Source organism: Micropterus salmoides, unplaced genomic scaffold (assembly GCF_014851395.1).
Source record: "Micropterus salmoides isolate LMB-PRFRI ecotype aquatic unplaced genomic scaffold, ASM1485139v1 Ms_hic_scaffold_18, whole genome shotgun sequence".
NCBI classification, from domain to species: domain Eukaryota; kingdom Metazoa; phylum Chordata; class Actinopteri; order Centrarchiformes; family Centrarchidae; genus Micropterus; species Micropterus salmoides.
The window spans coordinates 24,544,062-24,558,072 of record NW_024040928.1 but is presented as its reverse complement, the minus strand read 5'-3'; the positions used below and the strand labels follow the sequence as shown (position 1 = coordinate 24,558,072).

Genomic DNA, 14,011 nt, shown 5'->3' with positions numbered 1-14,011 from the left:
ACTCCCAACTACTGATAGCGACAGTGGCCGAGGTGGTCCTCACAAAGAACTCAAAGATCATGGTCAACACTAAGTAGTAAAGACAGGTTTGTGTGTGTGTGTGTGTGTGTGTGTGTGTGTGTGTGTGTGTGTGTTCACTAAGCTGAAGAGCAGTTGTCGTTGACAGCTGCATGGGAGTAGGGAGAGAAAGAGTCAAGTGGCTTCAAATTGCTGTCGTTGTCCTCATTCATCAGGGAAACATCCCCCTCCCTCCCACCTCAGCAGCCACTGGTGTGAAGTTTACATTTCTTTTGTTAACACAGTCATGTTGTTTTTTAATCTGTGCTTTCACCATAAAATGATGTTTCATAGTATACAGTTCAGTCCACTCTGGAGGTAAGTGTAGAGGTGTAATGGTGATTGCTCATCTTTCTGCTCCTGAGGCGGGGGCACTCTCATCAGGGTATTCATTCTCTTTGTATATGCAGTAGGTAGGTAGGCTTTCTTTTCTCAGTTTAGCCCATCAAACAGCTTTACATTGAAAAGACGTTGACACTCAAATTTCTTAACACCTGAGGTTATTTTTATTTCATAGGCAGAGGGTTGGTTCTTGTCTCTTGACAATCTGTGACATCTGTCATTTTTGTATGACTCAGGAATACAACCAAAAGAAGCAGTTGTCACTATTTTGCACCGAGACTTTTATTTTTCAGGTCAAAAGATGGACATTAAGGTTAAAACTGGACTAAAAGTGATTTATTTGAACATCTAAGTTACAAAAATATACCATGTTTGAATAACACTTAAATAAGGGTGGCAACTGATTCTCATTTGCGTTATTTATTATTCCATTATATTTTAATTGATTCATTCATTGTTTAGGGTATTAACTGTAAAATAAATAGAGGAAAATGTCCATTGTAAATTAACAGAGGCCAAGGTGATGTCTTTAAATTGTTTTTGTGGGAGGAATATTTTGGCACATCTCAAAACTGAAAGAAACTTATGAAAAAGGTTTTCTAAGATTGAAGGCTTGCATTATGCTTTGATAGGCAGAATTTTTTACAGAGTTTAAAATTTGTCACTATTCTCCCTCTTCTTGTTTTCCAGGTTTGAAACCTTTACAACTATGCTAGTGAAAAGGTTCTGAAACGTTAAAACAGCAGGCACTAGTTAACTGGTTATCTACTGCAGATGGCATCCTGACCGCGATCCTGTTTGCGTCAGTCAATGGCGGAGCAGTCTATCAATCCCACCTAACCTGGTAAATATTACATGGAACTGTATCTTAACTGCACCTTTTTTATGACCATGTGTTATGGAGTTTCAGAGTGTTATTTTTTTTACCACCATAATATTAATGGACACGATATTTGTGTTAAGTTCTGAACCTACTCTGCCTCTGACTGGCTAACCCAGACCTTACTCTTACCCTAACCTTAACCAAAAAGTACTACCCAATCAGAGGCAGAGTTGTGGAATATGTGGTGGGGGAAAAATGATTCAGACCAGAGCTGTAAGACAACACCTCCAGAAATCACGCGACTCCCAAGCTGACAAATGTGTGGGCAGGTTTTTGGGTCAACTCAGCCCAAATGCAAATGCAAAATAATGTTTGCAGAGATTTGTTTTCCGCCTATCAAAACATTGTGCAAGCCATCTAAACTTAGTTTTTAATTTTGCAAAACCTTTTTTAAATTAACGTTGACATATTCATCTCATAAAAACCCAAAAGTATTCAATCACCAACAGAGAACCAGCAAATCCACACATTTGAGAGGCTTTGAGCAGAAAATGTTTGGAGCCTGATAAATGACTTCAATTATTTACTGATTCTAAACATTGTTCTCAATTTATTTTCTGCCCAGCAGTAATTTCAGTGACTGCTTCTCTGAGACCCTAGGGTAGACACCCTACATGTTAAAATATAGGTAATGAATTCCTTTGATTGAAAAAACAATCAAGAGATACTGTATGTAATCTCGATATCTGAATTTTCTTTACAACCTTATCCAAGATTTTAACATAGTTTTCAAGATGTTATTTGATTTGCAAATCACCAATCACCAAATCCATTATTACCTCCTAGTCATTGTAAGATCTTACTGGGACAAGTGTGTCCCAATTCCATACTACATTTTAACAGTATGTGTGTGCGCTAGTTTATTTACAAATTGCCATATTACACTGTGAACTTGGTGTACAAGAAACTCAACTGTACTAACAGGAATGGAAGCAGTATGTGCCCCAATGGATATCAGTCAAAACTGTGACTTTGCCAAAAAGAGAGAAAGAAAGACTTAATAATTATGTGTTTTCTAACATCTTCCATCTCTCCAGGGCATTTTATTTTTTGCAGCTGTCAGCAACTCTTCCGTTTCCTTTGAGCAGTGCACTGTGGGACACTAGAGTACATCGACTGCATCCTACGCTCATAAATCAAAAGGATTTAGTATGCATACAGACTACACTTTATCTTGTTTCAGTATGGTCAAAACCTGCTTGGAGTTTGTACACAGTTTTGCAATTGGAGTTGTTTGGTTAACCATTACATAAATATAAGATTATCAGTTGAAAACCATCCAAAACTAACTTTTTCTTTGCCATAAAATACTGACAGTTTTTAGTTGACATTGAATCAATACTCCTTGTAAAACAGTGTTCGGACTCATCCTGCTTTTGCCGTCTGCCAAATTCTTGCTGTGCAGTCTCCTCAACACCAAAACGACCTTTCCTCCAGCCATAACACTCCCATGTCTGTAGCCCAGTTGTCCCAGTAAGGCAAGTTCTGCCAAGTCCTTCAAGCGCCTGGCTTTGGAGTTTGACAACACATGTCTCTGTCTGTCTGTCCCCAGACTTTTTCCAGTTTAGGAATGTTGTCCCTGCCTGTTACAGAAGCACAAAGAGTCTTGTCTTTGTCCACATCCGTCAAGATCAGATTCTCTCACTCCTCCGTGAGTCCACTTTTGTTTCCACGATCCCTTTCTATCCACACTTTCAGCTTTCAGCTCAGCAGGGCTGCGCTGCTGCTGCACAGACCGCTGTAACACCGCGCTGCAATTAGACCAGAAGCTGTTAACAGCACAAAACGGACGTCTGACCGATTTTCAGTTTCTGTCAGTCATCCCATAACAGCAGCAGAGCAACAGAGTAGAGCAGGAGTGGAGGAAAGAAGCTACAGCTGAAGTAGGAGTGAAGAGTGGGGAAGAGTCTCAGCAGTCTCTAAAACCAATACAAATCCTTGCTCTTATCCTGTGCCTGCAGACCTGAGAGGGGAGGAAAGAAAAGAGGAAAAGGAAAGAAAAGGCAGTGGAAGAAGAGAACAGCAAGAAAAGGGGAGATTAGAAAAAGTAGCGCAAATGTTTTGTTGATAAAAGCAGGAGGAATTGCCCGAGGCAGGGAGGGGATGAAAGCAAGAAAGCAACAGAAAAGGAAGTTGACAGCTGGTGTTAAAGTGCTGATTGACAGTCAGTTTGTTGGTTCAAACCCCTTGTGGTAAGTTGATCTGAGGCAGGGTAAAATTCTTCATTCAAATCTGGTTTTCATGCTTTCAAGTTGTTGCTTTGCTACGTGGTCATACTGAATATCTTGAATAATGTTTTCATGTAAGCATCATTCCACCCAAACACTTAAACAACTAAATTAATAATTAGTCCTGTGGATGGTTGTGCATTTAACAAACTGGGGTTGGCCAAGTTCAGCGTCAGCCCAAACAAGCAGGACATTTTCAGTGTGTCAATATGGAAGAGCTAAAATGCATCCGAACAGCTTTGCAAATGCTTATTTTACAAATCTGCCTGTTTTCAATGATGACATATGTAAGTCAGCTTGACTTAGATTTCACTATCTGCAAAGCGTTTTCATTGGTTGCTGTTGAAGATGAAATGATACTAAACTCCAATAATTTTATTGTATAACCAGTGTTTCGACTACACTTTGTCCTTTTCCTGAGAATGTAAAAATGTTTGTTATACAGTAGAATCATTAGAGCTTAGTGTGGTTGTCTTCATTTAATACTGTATTTGGTGTTCATTTACCAGACAAATCTTTTTGTTTTGCACATTTAGTCACAGGTCAACCATGTGATCACACACATAACTATTATGTGTTGTATTGCCCTAGTACAAGTGCCTGAAATCACAGATTTGACATTATTAACCTACCCCAATGAGAAGCTCCAACGTTCTCAGAAAGTTTCATGTTAAGCGGCTGTTTCCAATAACTTTTGACTAAAAGGTAATTGCTATCTGAGTTTCAATAAATCTGTTCTCAACTGACCAAATGTAATAATCCACAACAGGTATTGAAATAACAGCATTTCAGCTCCTCAGTGACCATTTTGGATTCACAACTAAGACCAAGCCTTGTCTCCATTCAAGTTATTCAAGTGATTGTATATACAGTATGTGCTGAGCCAACCATGTCTCCAACAAATTACATATCTGGCAAGCTGCAAAAATGTTGATACTAAAGTCATCAGTCATCTTATCAATGATCTTATCTGATTTTGCAATACACTATTAACTCGTAGTGGCTACATCTTTTATGGTTATGTTTAGGCACTGATTGCACTTGGTTAGGGTTAGGGAGATCAGCCTTTAGGGTTAGGGTTAGGGTTAGGGTTAGGGTCACAGAAAAAGTCCACAGTGATTTGATTCAGGAGATGTGTAATTAACATTTAACCAAAACCACAAATTCCCTGAGACTCCCTGAGTACAGTGCTGCTGTATGTAAACCTTTACATAATCCAGGCAGCGATTACGTTTGACAGCAAAGCGTAAATGGGAGAACAATTTAGTACTATATAAATGTAAGTTTTTGAAGATAAGGTTGGCTGAGCTGAACTTACTGTTCAGACTTACAAGTTTTAGATTTCTGTTTAGAATTTGCTGATGGCTTGTCTGCCCTCTCTACATTCCAAAAAAAAAAAAGCCTCTCTATTGTAATGCTAAGTTGCTAAAAGACAGACATGAAAGAAAATCATTAGAATAAGCTTATGAGCTGTTGACTAATAACATGTCTTGACCAAGCTCGGTGGTGTTTAGAGTGAAGATCAAGATCAACTTTTGGCTCACAATAGCACATAACTGTCATGAGTTTGAATGATGACAGATGATGTCATTCTATTTCTCAACAATTTTACTATAGTTTCTTCTGTCTATAATCTGTACGTAGAACATCTTTTGCATGTCTGTCTGTCCTGGAGGAGAGATCTAAGTACCAGATTTAGGTTTTTGTGGAAGGGTGGATTTCCTTAGCTAAAGAATAAAAGATGTAGTCTTTTGATTTGAGATTTTGGGTTACATGAATAAAATTGACTTGATGTGAAATATTGACAATACCTGTGTCAACGTTTAGTCCGATCTCTGCTCCGGCTCCGGTGAAAGCACCGCTCCAGGCAGAAGCCGTACCTGACTCCCCCTTCCCTCCCAGGTCACAGGGCGAGGCGCTGGGCCCCGGTACCGAGCTGCAGGACGTCAGACGGTGATGAGGCCTCACTGATGGCACCAGCAGAGAACCGTAGCGGGGGTCGAACGCTGTGCTGTACATCTCGTGTCCCCCCGGACGTGTATATGCTGAGCCTTGGGTGCCTATAGTGCCCCCTAGTGAGTAAGGGTGGTGGTGGTGATGGTGATGATGATGGGATGGGTGCCAGGCGTCAGGGCTGGGCTGGTGGAGATGGCTGTGCAGGGAGGAGGAGGAGTACGGGTCCGCAGGGAAGGGGAGCTCTGTGTGGGGAGCTGACAGAGCGCTGCCTAGGGTCGAGGAGACTGAGGGCTGGTAGGAACTGTTCCAGAAAGACGGAGGGAAACTTCTCTGGCTCATAGGGAATGATCCATCTGTGAAGACAGAAATCCGTGCTTATGTTTTACAAACCAGACTTGTTTACTTTTCCGAAATAGTTACTAAATTAACTAATTATTAGAGCATATTTAAGTTAACATTTTAAAACTTGAGGCTGAATGTTTGTTTTTGACCTCAAAAATTGGTAGACAAGAAATTCTTATCACAAGGTCCACCAAATCTGTCAGCCATATTGCAGTCATAATACATCACTTTAAAACTCCTTTAAATGTGTGCTTTGGTGATATTGTATTCATCTCTTATTGTGAAGAACTAATTAGAGCTGAATTGATTAGTCAACTGACAGAAAATGTGTTTTTCATTTGAGTCTCTTTTCAAAGCCAAATATTTGTTTGTACTGCAACGGCTTCTAAAATGTACTTGGGGCCTTTCTCTGTTACATATAATTATAAACTGATTATCTATGGGTATTTGAACTGTTGGTAGAAAAAGTTGGAAATTTAAAAGCCAGGAGTGGGAATTTACCTTACATTTCATAGACAAAACAATTGATTAATTGAGAAAATAATTAGCAGATTAATGGATTTTGTCAACCATTAGTTGCAAGAAATGAATGGTCATTAAATGCAATACTTAAAATATTGCCTTGTTTGTTTCTGTTTGGATTCAGAAGTTGCTAGATTACACAAAGGTGCTGGAATTGAGAAACAGCCATGAAAGGAGATTCATCGAATACCAAGTCGGTAAAGTTTGAACATGGTAATACCATTTTATTTCACCATCCTGTTTATCTCAGGTGACAGAGAGACTAGGTAATGTGATGCCAAAGAGAAATACACTTGAGCACAGTTCGCAGTCCGTGATAGATCCAATGACAGTACAAAAAATATTTACAAACTGAGAAATTCCCAGGAAATACTTTTAACTCTCTAATGTACATTTTCAAAGCCCATTTGCAAGTTACTTAAAAAGCAGCTCTCCAAATGAAAAATAAAATTGTTTCTTTATCCCAAACCAACCCTCTAAAGGGATCCCTACTGTTACGTGAATTCAAATGACTCCAAATGTACCCTATTGTACTTTGAATCTTCCGTATAGTGTCATACAAAACTGTTTGTTATTATATTTTTGCTTCGGGTTATTTACATCATCTCACTATGTTGTTTGACTTTACATTTCCATCAAACGCAACAACAGCCACTATAATAAACAAAAGCTGACACTTGCAAAATACTATTATTCTATCTATATATTTATGTAGACGTGATCATTCTTGCAGTGTTTGTCTATGGAAAACCCTCAACCTCCATCCAATCCAAGCGCAATCCAATGTGACTAAGCTTAGATTTCACACGAGTAAATTTATATAGAATTCTATACAGAATTTTTGTGGATTCAGTTTTACACAAAAACACTCAATAGCAGAGCAAAACTGTAAATCAGCAGTTTCAGATCAAATGTGCAATGTCTATCAAAAACCAATATTAGTCAAACTGAAGATTTTGTGGTTTAGAACTGTACTCTTGACTGAAGTGATTCAAAGAAACCATTTTTCATAACAATATTTAATCAAATGTTACCTGGTGAAAATCTGAGAGACCAAGACAAAGTCACTGAATCCTGGGAAACAATATTGCTTTTAACAGCCTCAGTCCCACAATATCAAAACTCTCAACAGCAGGAACCAAAATTACTAAAGTTTACAGCACAAACACACCAGAATTTCCAAAAAACATTGAAGAGTTTCATGGGTTTCACTGGATAAATGTCTCGATGATGGTCAGACTGCTGTTTCAGATTGTCTTCGACACTAACAGACATACGTTTAGGGAAAAACGCTGACACACACACCTCTTACGGCCTTGTGGCTGCTTGAAGCAGGGTATGCAGTTGTGTGGCTGAGGGCTCGGCTGAAGTGCTCGTCCACCACAGCGCTGATGTCTCCCTGGAAGTAAGTGAAGAGGACGCAGCGGGAGCTTAGGTACTCGGCACCCGGCGGCAGCTCCTTGTCCTCCTCTTTGATCGCCGGAGGGCCCAGGGGGCCGAGCCGGCTGGCGCTGTCCTGGGGATCTTGCATTTTGGAATACAAGGCCAGTTTCTAAGAAGGACATGCAGATTATTATTATTATAAGTTATCAACACATGTGTTTATTACTTTGCATAGATACATACTACAAAGAGTTTAAGCAATATGTGACATTTGACCTCTAAAAATGTGTTTGTTTTTTTCAGGACACAACAGGTGTGTAGTAGGAGATGACTCCACCCAAACTCTGTCATCTATTTATGTACAAACCAACATAAATTATATAAACATATAAGCCAAGGGCTTGGCTTTTATTTAAAAACTAAGAAGAAAATAATTACACCTAATGGTTCACCTGTCTTTTAATTTACTGTGGTATCACTATATAAATTGAAGCACACCCATATATTAACTATGGCAGTTTTCAAATATAAAAACTTTGCACCTCATTATTGCTGCACAAAATGACAGAACAAACTGTTTCACTGCTTTTTTAAAACCATACTTATTCATATGATAATAGAAAAAAGTCTTGATTATGGTGAAAAACTATGTAAATGAAAGTAAGTTACAGTACGACATTATTATATGACAAATGTATTTGATAAACCATATAAAATTATATTCATACAACTCTTGCTAATAAAAAGTGATATATACACATACACACACACACACACACACTGTGGTGTATAGCATGGGTAGACTCTGGCTGATCCAGAGTCTGTTTAGATGACAGACAAAGTGAGTTTTGACACTATGTGAAATATGCCTGGATGTTGACTGAGAGGTTTTAAGAGAGTGAAAAAAGCCGTTTAACAGGTCTGGAAAGGCCTCACAAAAACCTGCTGAACTCAAACTGTTCACAGTCACAGGCATGATGTCTTATAACAGACATTAAAAAGTAAAATGAACTGGTCTATGATCTTATTTTGGTCCCAATGACATTTATGCTGTAAAAATTGTAAATATAAATTGTAATATAAAAATATACTTTTAAGCCCAAATGATGCGCTTTTCTCATTCAACCTTGTAACATTAGAAAGGAAATGAGACTTTAGGTGGAATAGGTTATGAAATAATTTATGGCCATTATCCTAGATCCAAATTCTGAAGAAAATATGTATTAAAACTCTACCAAACTCTGTTAAAACTTAAACAGTATGCTTACGGAATTATATGATAAGTGAAATCCATCAGTTGCGACTCGAAACAACTTCCTCTTGTTAAGAAAACGTAACAACAATATATCTTGTTTTCTTTTCTCTCTGCTTTGGTGATCTAAAATTAGCCTAAAGAGATGGAACAAAAACCCCTTCACGGTCGTGGGAAATATAAGAAGCATATATAATCTGGAGAAATAAATGCCAACAAGTTACAACAAGTTACCCAAAAAAAAAGTTTTCCATTTGCCTAAAGATTTACGCACCGGATGAGTTCCTCTCTGTAGTCGCGCTTAGTCCATGCATTGCATTTTGTGGTGTTTTAAGTGCTGATTAACAGTGTGTTCAACTATTTTTTATATATAGATAGTATATTAAATGACATTAAGTGCTGTAGGGGTCGAATTATTACATTTTATGAATATATTATCTATAGTTAATGGCAGTAGTAGCTCCCTAGTCTCCTGTAATTAAGTTTTAATTGGCAGCTCCATGGGCTTTGAAACCTAAATAGGAACTTTTCAAACAGATCTTAAATCCACAGTGCAGAAATAAGTAGTGAATGAGCTGATTAAAAACAGTTTATAGAGAATATATGATCCATACCTGGTGGTGATAGGGGCTGTAGGAGCTGAAATAGGGCTGAGGACCAAACACTTGGTACATCACATCCAGGCAGCTCATGGCGAAGAAATCACGGAGAAGAACCAAGCTTCATTTAGAGAGCAGGTCTGTAAAGACGGAGAGGAAATAATAATCCCGGCGGTGAAGGACACAGTGGAGAGAGTCTGTCTGCTGCGCTGTTCTGCGCTCTTCACGCACTGGACTGCGGCCGTGCGCACAGAAGGGAACCTCCTCCACCCTCCTCCTCCTCCCTCCACACACCCAGTCTGACGACTCCCTCCCGCCAATCAGAAGCCAGAGCGCTACCTCTACCTTAATGGGCTTTTAATTACGGACACAAAATTATAACATCTATAAAGCTATAAACTCAAATCTAAAACATTTTAATGATCCAACACATTTTGCATTTCTGCTAATTTCACATGCATTCATATTTCTTGCATTCGTTTTATTGCACAACATGGCAAAGCTGTTATCCATATATTTTCATGATTGAAGTCCTCTACTGATTATGTGTTTTTATTTGAGGTACTGGTCATGTTACAGTTTCCTTCTGCATTGACTCGCCTGAGCATTCAAGCTTAATCTAGAAAGTATAAATTCCTTCTTGAACTTGGAAAAAATAGGTGGCAAAAATATCTTCACTCAGAAGTCCACATTGTAGCTTTTTTCTGTGCTTTTAACCACATGTGCAGTTAGAGTAGATATTGACTATTAAAGTATTGATTAGCTTGGCAGACTTGGCAATATGGATGCACATAGTATCTCACAAAAGTGAGTACACACCTCACGTATTTGTAAATATTGGAATATATCTTTTCATGTGACAACACTGAAGAAATGACACTTTGCTGCAATGTAAAGTGGTGAGTGTATAACTTGTATAACAGTGAAAATTTGCTGTCCCCTCAAGATAACACATCACATTCGTTTTTTCGTTCTTAAGTGTTGTCACATGAAAAGATATAATCAAATATTTACACAAATGTGCAGGGTGTACTCATTTTTGTGAGATACTGTATCTCAGTAAATAACCATCATGTATTCAGCCGAGTCACAGTATAAATAGTATTTTACATTTAAAAATGTATTAAAGGAAACCTGAAGGAGTCTGTTTGAATGGAGCTACAACAACATTAATATCTATCTAATATCTAAGTACTGAAATCTATAATTTAAAAGGGCTTTGCTAAAGTTTGACTGAGCCAACACTAGCACAGACCCAGTACAGACGTCTTTAGCAAGTCACACAGACCCAGGTGAACTAAAGGCCTTATCCAGTATGAGCATAGCCAGAGATGTACAGCCAGCATCAGATACAAGCAGCTCAGACCCTCATGAGGTGCTGCTACACCAAATGACCCTGCAGATTGCCCCCCCAGCAGGGTGGGATTGGTAATCTGGCATACCGGGCAAATGCCCGGTGAGCAGGCCGCACCTTTGGGGCTGGTGTAAACATAAATTATTTATTTATATAACTGTTTTTAAAAAACGGGCCAATGATCGGCCTATAAAGCATGGACAGTGGCCCATTGGGTAATTTTCTGTACTGACATTGGGCTGGCCCAATCACATCTCTTACTAGCCCCCACCCCCTCTGCTCTCTGTTTCTTGCGTTACGGGACAAAAAACACAGGACAGCAGGGAGGGAGGGTCATTTACCCTGGGGACGCTGGGGACATGTAGCCACCACTTTCTGAAAGCATTTGTTAAAAATGTTCTGAAAAATAGCTTGCACCAAGAAATGTTGATTAACAAATGAAAATGCTATGAGAAAGGTTTATTTGCACAATAAGCCTGCAATGCAATGTAAATATAAAAGAAACATCTGCATTGTCCAAAAACTTAGTAACTTAAGCAAAAAATAATAATAAGCCACTGATTACTGCATTATATTTTATTATATTTTTATATTGTGAATTGTCACCTACCACCTGAATTTCGTGCTTCCCTTTATAAAAATAATAATGTCTCCAGAATGCAGGAAATTAAGCGTTTAATGCTGAAAATCTTATGGGGGAGGACCCCCAGACCCCCCTATCAAATATTTAATCTATAAATATTTTTTCAAAATATTAGCTCTATTACAATATATTCTTGTCTAGTAGTCATGCACACCAATCTTGTGCAAATGTTATGTCTCAGTGTTTCATAACACCCCTAATCAGACTCCTAAATAGAGCTCAAACCAGCACTGGATTTTTCTTACCCTAAGGACAAGTCTATCAGAGGTCTCCATTCAGGCTTATTACAGAGACAGACAAAGACAAAAGAGGATTGCAGTGAAAGCACTGCGATGTCAGGTGTAACTGTGCAGCAATGGCAAATTGTTTACATGGCAGACTTTTGCTTAGGGCCCCAGGGAGGTCCAGACCGGCTCTGTCTACAGTAAGACTGTTTGCCTCGCAAGCTTAATAGAATGCAACTCAAGCTATGTGAAAATGACAAGCAGCAGTTTAAAGTTCTACAAGTTTATGCTTAATATTTTCTTACTGATTCAAAATGTAATACCCGATAGTAAGTAGTGGGTGTAGTTAGTGATCATTATGTTTCCTGTATGCACAGTTACAGTTTTATTAGTGTTTGAAGCCACAGTTAAGAATGTAACTTACTGGCACTTACTTCTAATTGAATGAGTAAACAAATCAAAGTAACAAACGAGTGGAATGTAATGCTATGAAGTCCCACAATTCCTCAGTGGCCTCCCAACTTCTGGAGGTCAAAAGTCAAATAGCTTGCTTCCATTTTGGCGCTATTACTAGAGGTCAGGGTTCACCAACATCTTACCCAACAGAAGCACTTTCTATTCAGACCGATTCATTTCACTTACATTTCTGTCATTTTTTCATTCACTATTTGAACTAGTGGTGCTAATTAGCAGAGTTTCAGGAGCGGGAACACACATCAACCACGTCATCGCCAGCATTTCCATAAATACCCACACGTCCTAACTCCTCACCTTCGCTCTCGTATCCTGCATCCCTCCCCCCCACCCCTCTCTCTGTCCTGCCTCCTGATCTTCTGATAGGGTTATAAGGGGGTCCGTCGTGCCCGGGTGCTACGGCGGATTTCCTTATCGTAGCTTCCCCACAACGCTTTCGAACGTCTCTTTGGCAACCGCAAGTCTCGTACATCTTCTGTTTCGATCATCAATAAATCATTTAATCATACCTGTCGATTGTGTGGTCCTTGCTAGTGAAATTATAATAATTTCATATAATTTGGGTTTGCATTCCTGGTTCCTGCCTGTGGTTAGGTTTAGACTGGTTAAGATTAGGGAAAGATCACAGTTTTGGTAAAGTGTAAACATGTCATGTCTTATGCCTCAACTCATTGGTGACCTCTTTTAATATTAAATCAAGATTCAGTCTTTGCTGAACTTAAACTGACTGCCTTAAGTGCCAAAATATCACCATAAAACAAAAATGAGGATTTTGTAGGAAAACATGACTAACGTCAGTCAGTCAATATTTTGCACATGTGTTCATTAAAAATATGTAAATAGGGTGACATTACATTTCTCTCAAAATGCACTTGCTGTTGCTAATTAGCAAGTTAATTTCTAACAGACAGGGTTGCTGTCAAACATGTTCACCTTTAGATGTTAAGTTTGCATTATCATCTGACTTCTAATAACGTGCTCACAACAGAAACACCACACCCACAGCAGAGGAAAAAAGTACTCGGGATTTCCAACACTAAATGTCTGATTGCATCCTATGTGAAAATTACTGAACACACAGCTGGGAAGTTTGTGGTCAGTTGCACCAATTTATTTAGACTGAGCTGTTTACATGAACCTTTGACCCTTTATAATGAAGTCTCCAGCTGACAGATCATTATAAACTCTGACTCTGACTGAGCAAAAGTAGCTTATTTCTCAAATAAAATGATCCTTTTAATAATCAATGTCACATTTTAAATGATGTCCAAATATTCATCTGATGTGTTTTTCTATGAAGAATTTTTTTCATACCACAGTGATTTATTAATTATGGTTGTCTGTCTTTTTCAGGCTTTTAAGCCATGTTATTTCAATTAACTCAGATATGGTGTTTTCCTGCACTGCACCAAAATTTGACTAAATTATATTATAAATTAGAGTAGTTAGTAGGTTAGTATAAAGTTTTAATGAGTAATACTTTGGGTAACTGGAAATTGTTTTAAAAGAGCATGCAAGCTCAGTCAACCTGTGCTACAAGCAGTAATAAATAAAAAAGAATATTTGCACACAATATAACTATTATGTTATCACCATTGATTTTCTCATTGTACTAATAATCTGTTTATAAATATTTGTAATTCTGGCATTTGATTGTCCTTTATGCTGGCCCCTCCAATAACCAGCACACCTGTTCCCCACCACAAGTGGTGCAGGAAAGCTATTCAAACCCAAAATATCTCCCATTGAAGT

General features: G+C 38.5%; 1 protein-coding gene across 2 annotated transcripts; it reads right to left on the bottom strand.

Annotated features, from left to right (window-relative positions):
• Positions 1-247: 247 nt before the first annotated feature.
• On the bottom strand, positions 248-9,785 carry vgll2a (vestigial-like family member 2a). Of its 2 annotated transcripts, none has more exons than XM_038727860.1 (4): positions 9,580-9,785; positions 7,636-7,882; positions 5,322-5,819; positions 248-3,245 (listed from the first exon to the last, which is right to left on the bottom strand). In XM_038727860.1, the coding sequence occupies exons 1-4, from the start codon at positions 9,655-9,657 to the stop codon at positions 3,202-3,204; spliced, it is 867 nt and encodes a 288-aa protein (XP_038583788.1). In that variant the 5' UTR covers positions 9,658-9,785; the 3' UTR covers positions 248-3,201. The 2 variants fall into 2 exon arrangements, with proteins under 2 accessions (XP_038583788.1, XP_038583787.1); XM_038727859.1 differs by having other exon boundaries at positions 249-3,033.
• Positions 9,786-14,011: the final 4,226 nt, after the last annotated feature.

Coding starts and splice junctions, on each gene's coding strand:
- vgll2a (XM_038727859.1), bottom strand. CDS start 9,657: ATGAGCTGCCTGGATGTGATGTACCAAGTGTTTGGTCCTCAGCCCTAT. Junction 7,883..9,579: donor ACAGCCCCTATCACCACCAG/GTATGGATCATA, acceptor TGTCCTTCTTAG/AAACTGGCCTTGTATTCCAA. Junction 3,034..5,321: donor CGGACTAAACGTTGACACAG/GTATTGTCAATA, acceptor GTCTAATTGCAG/CGCGGTGTTACAGCGGTCTG.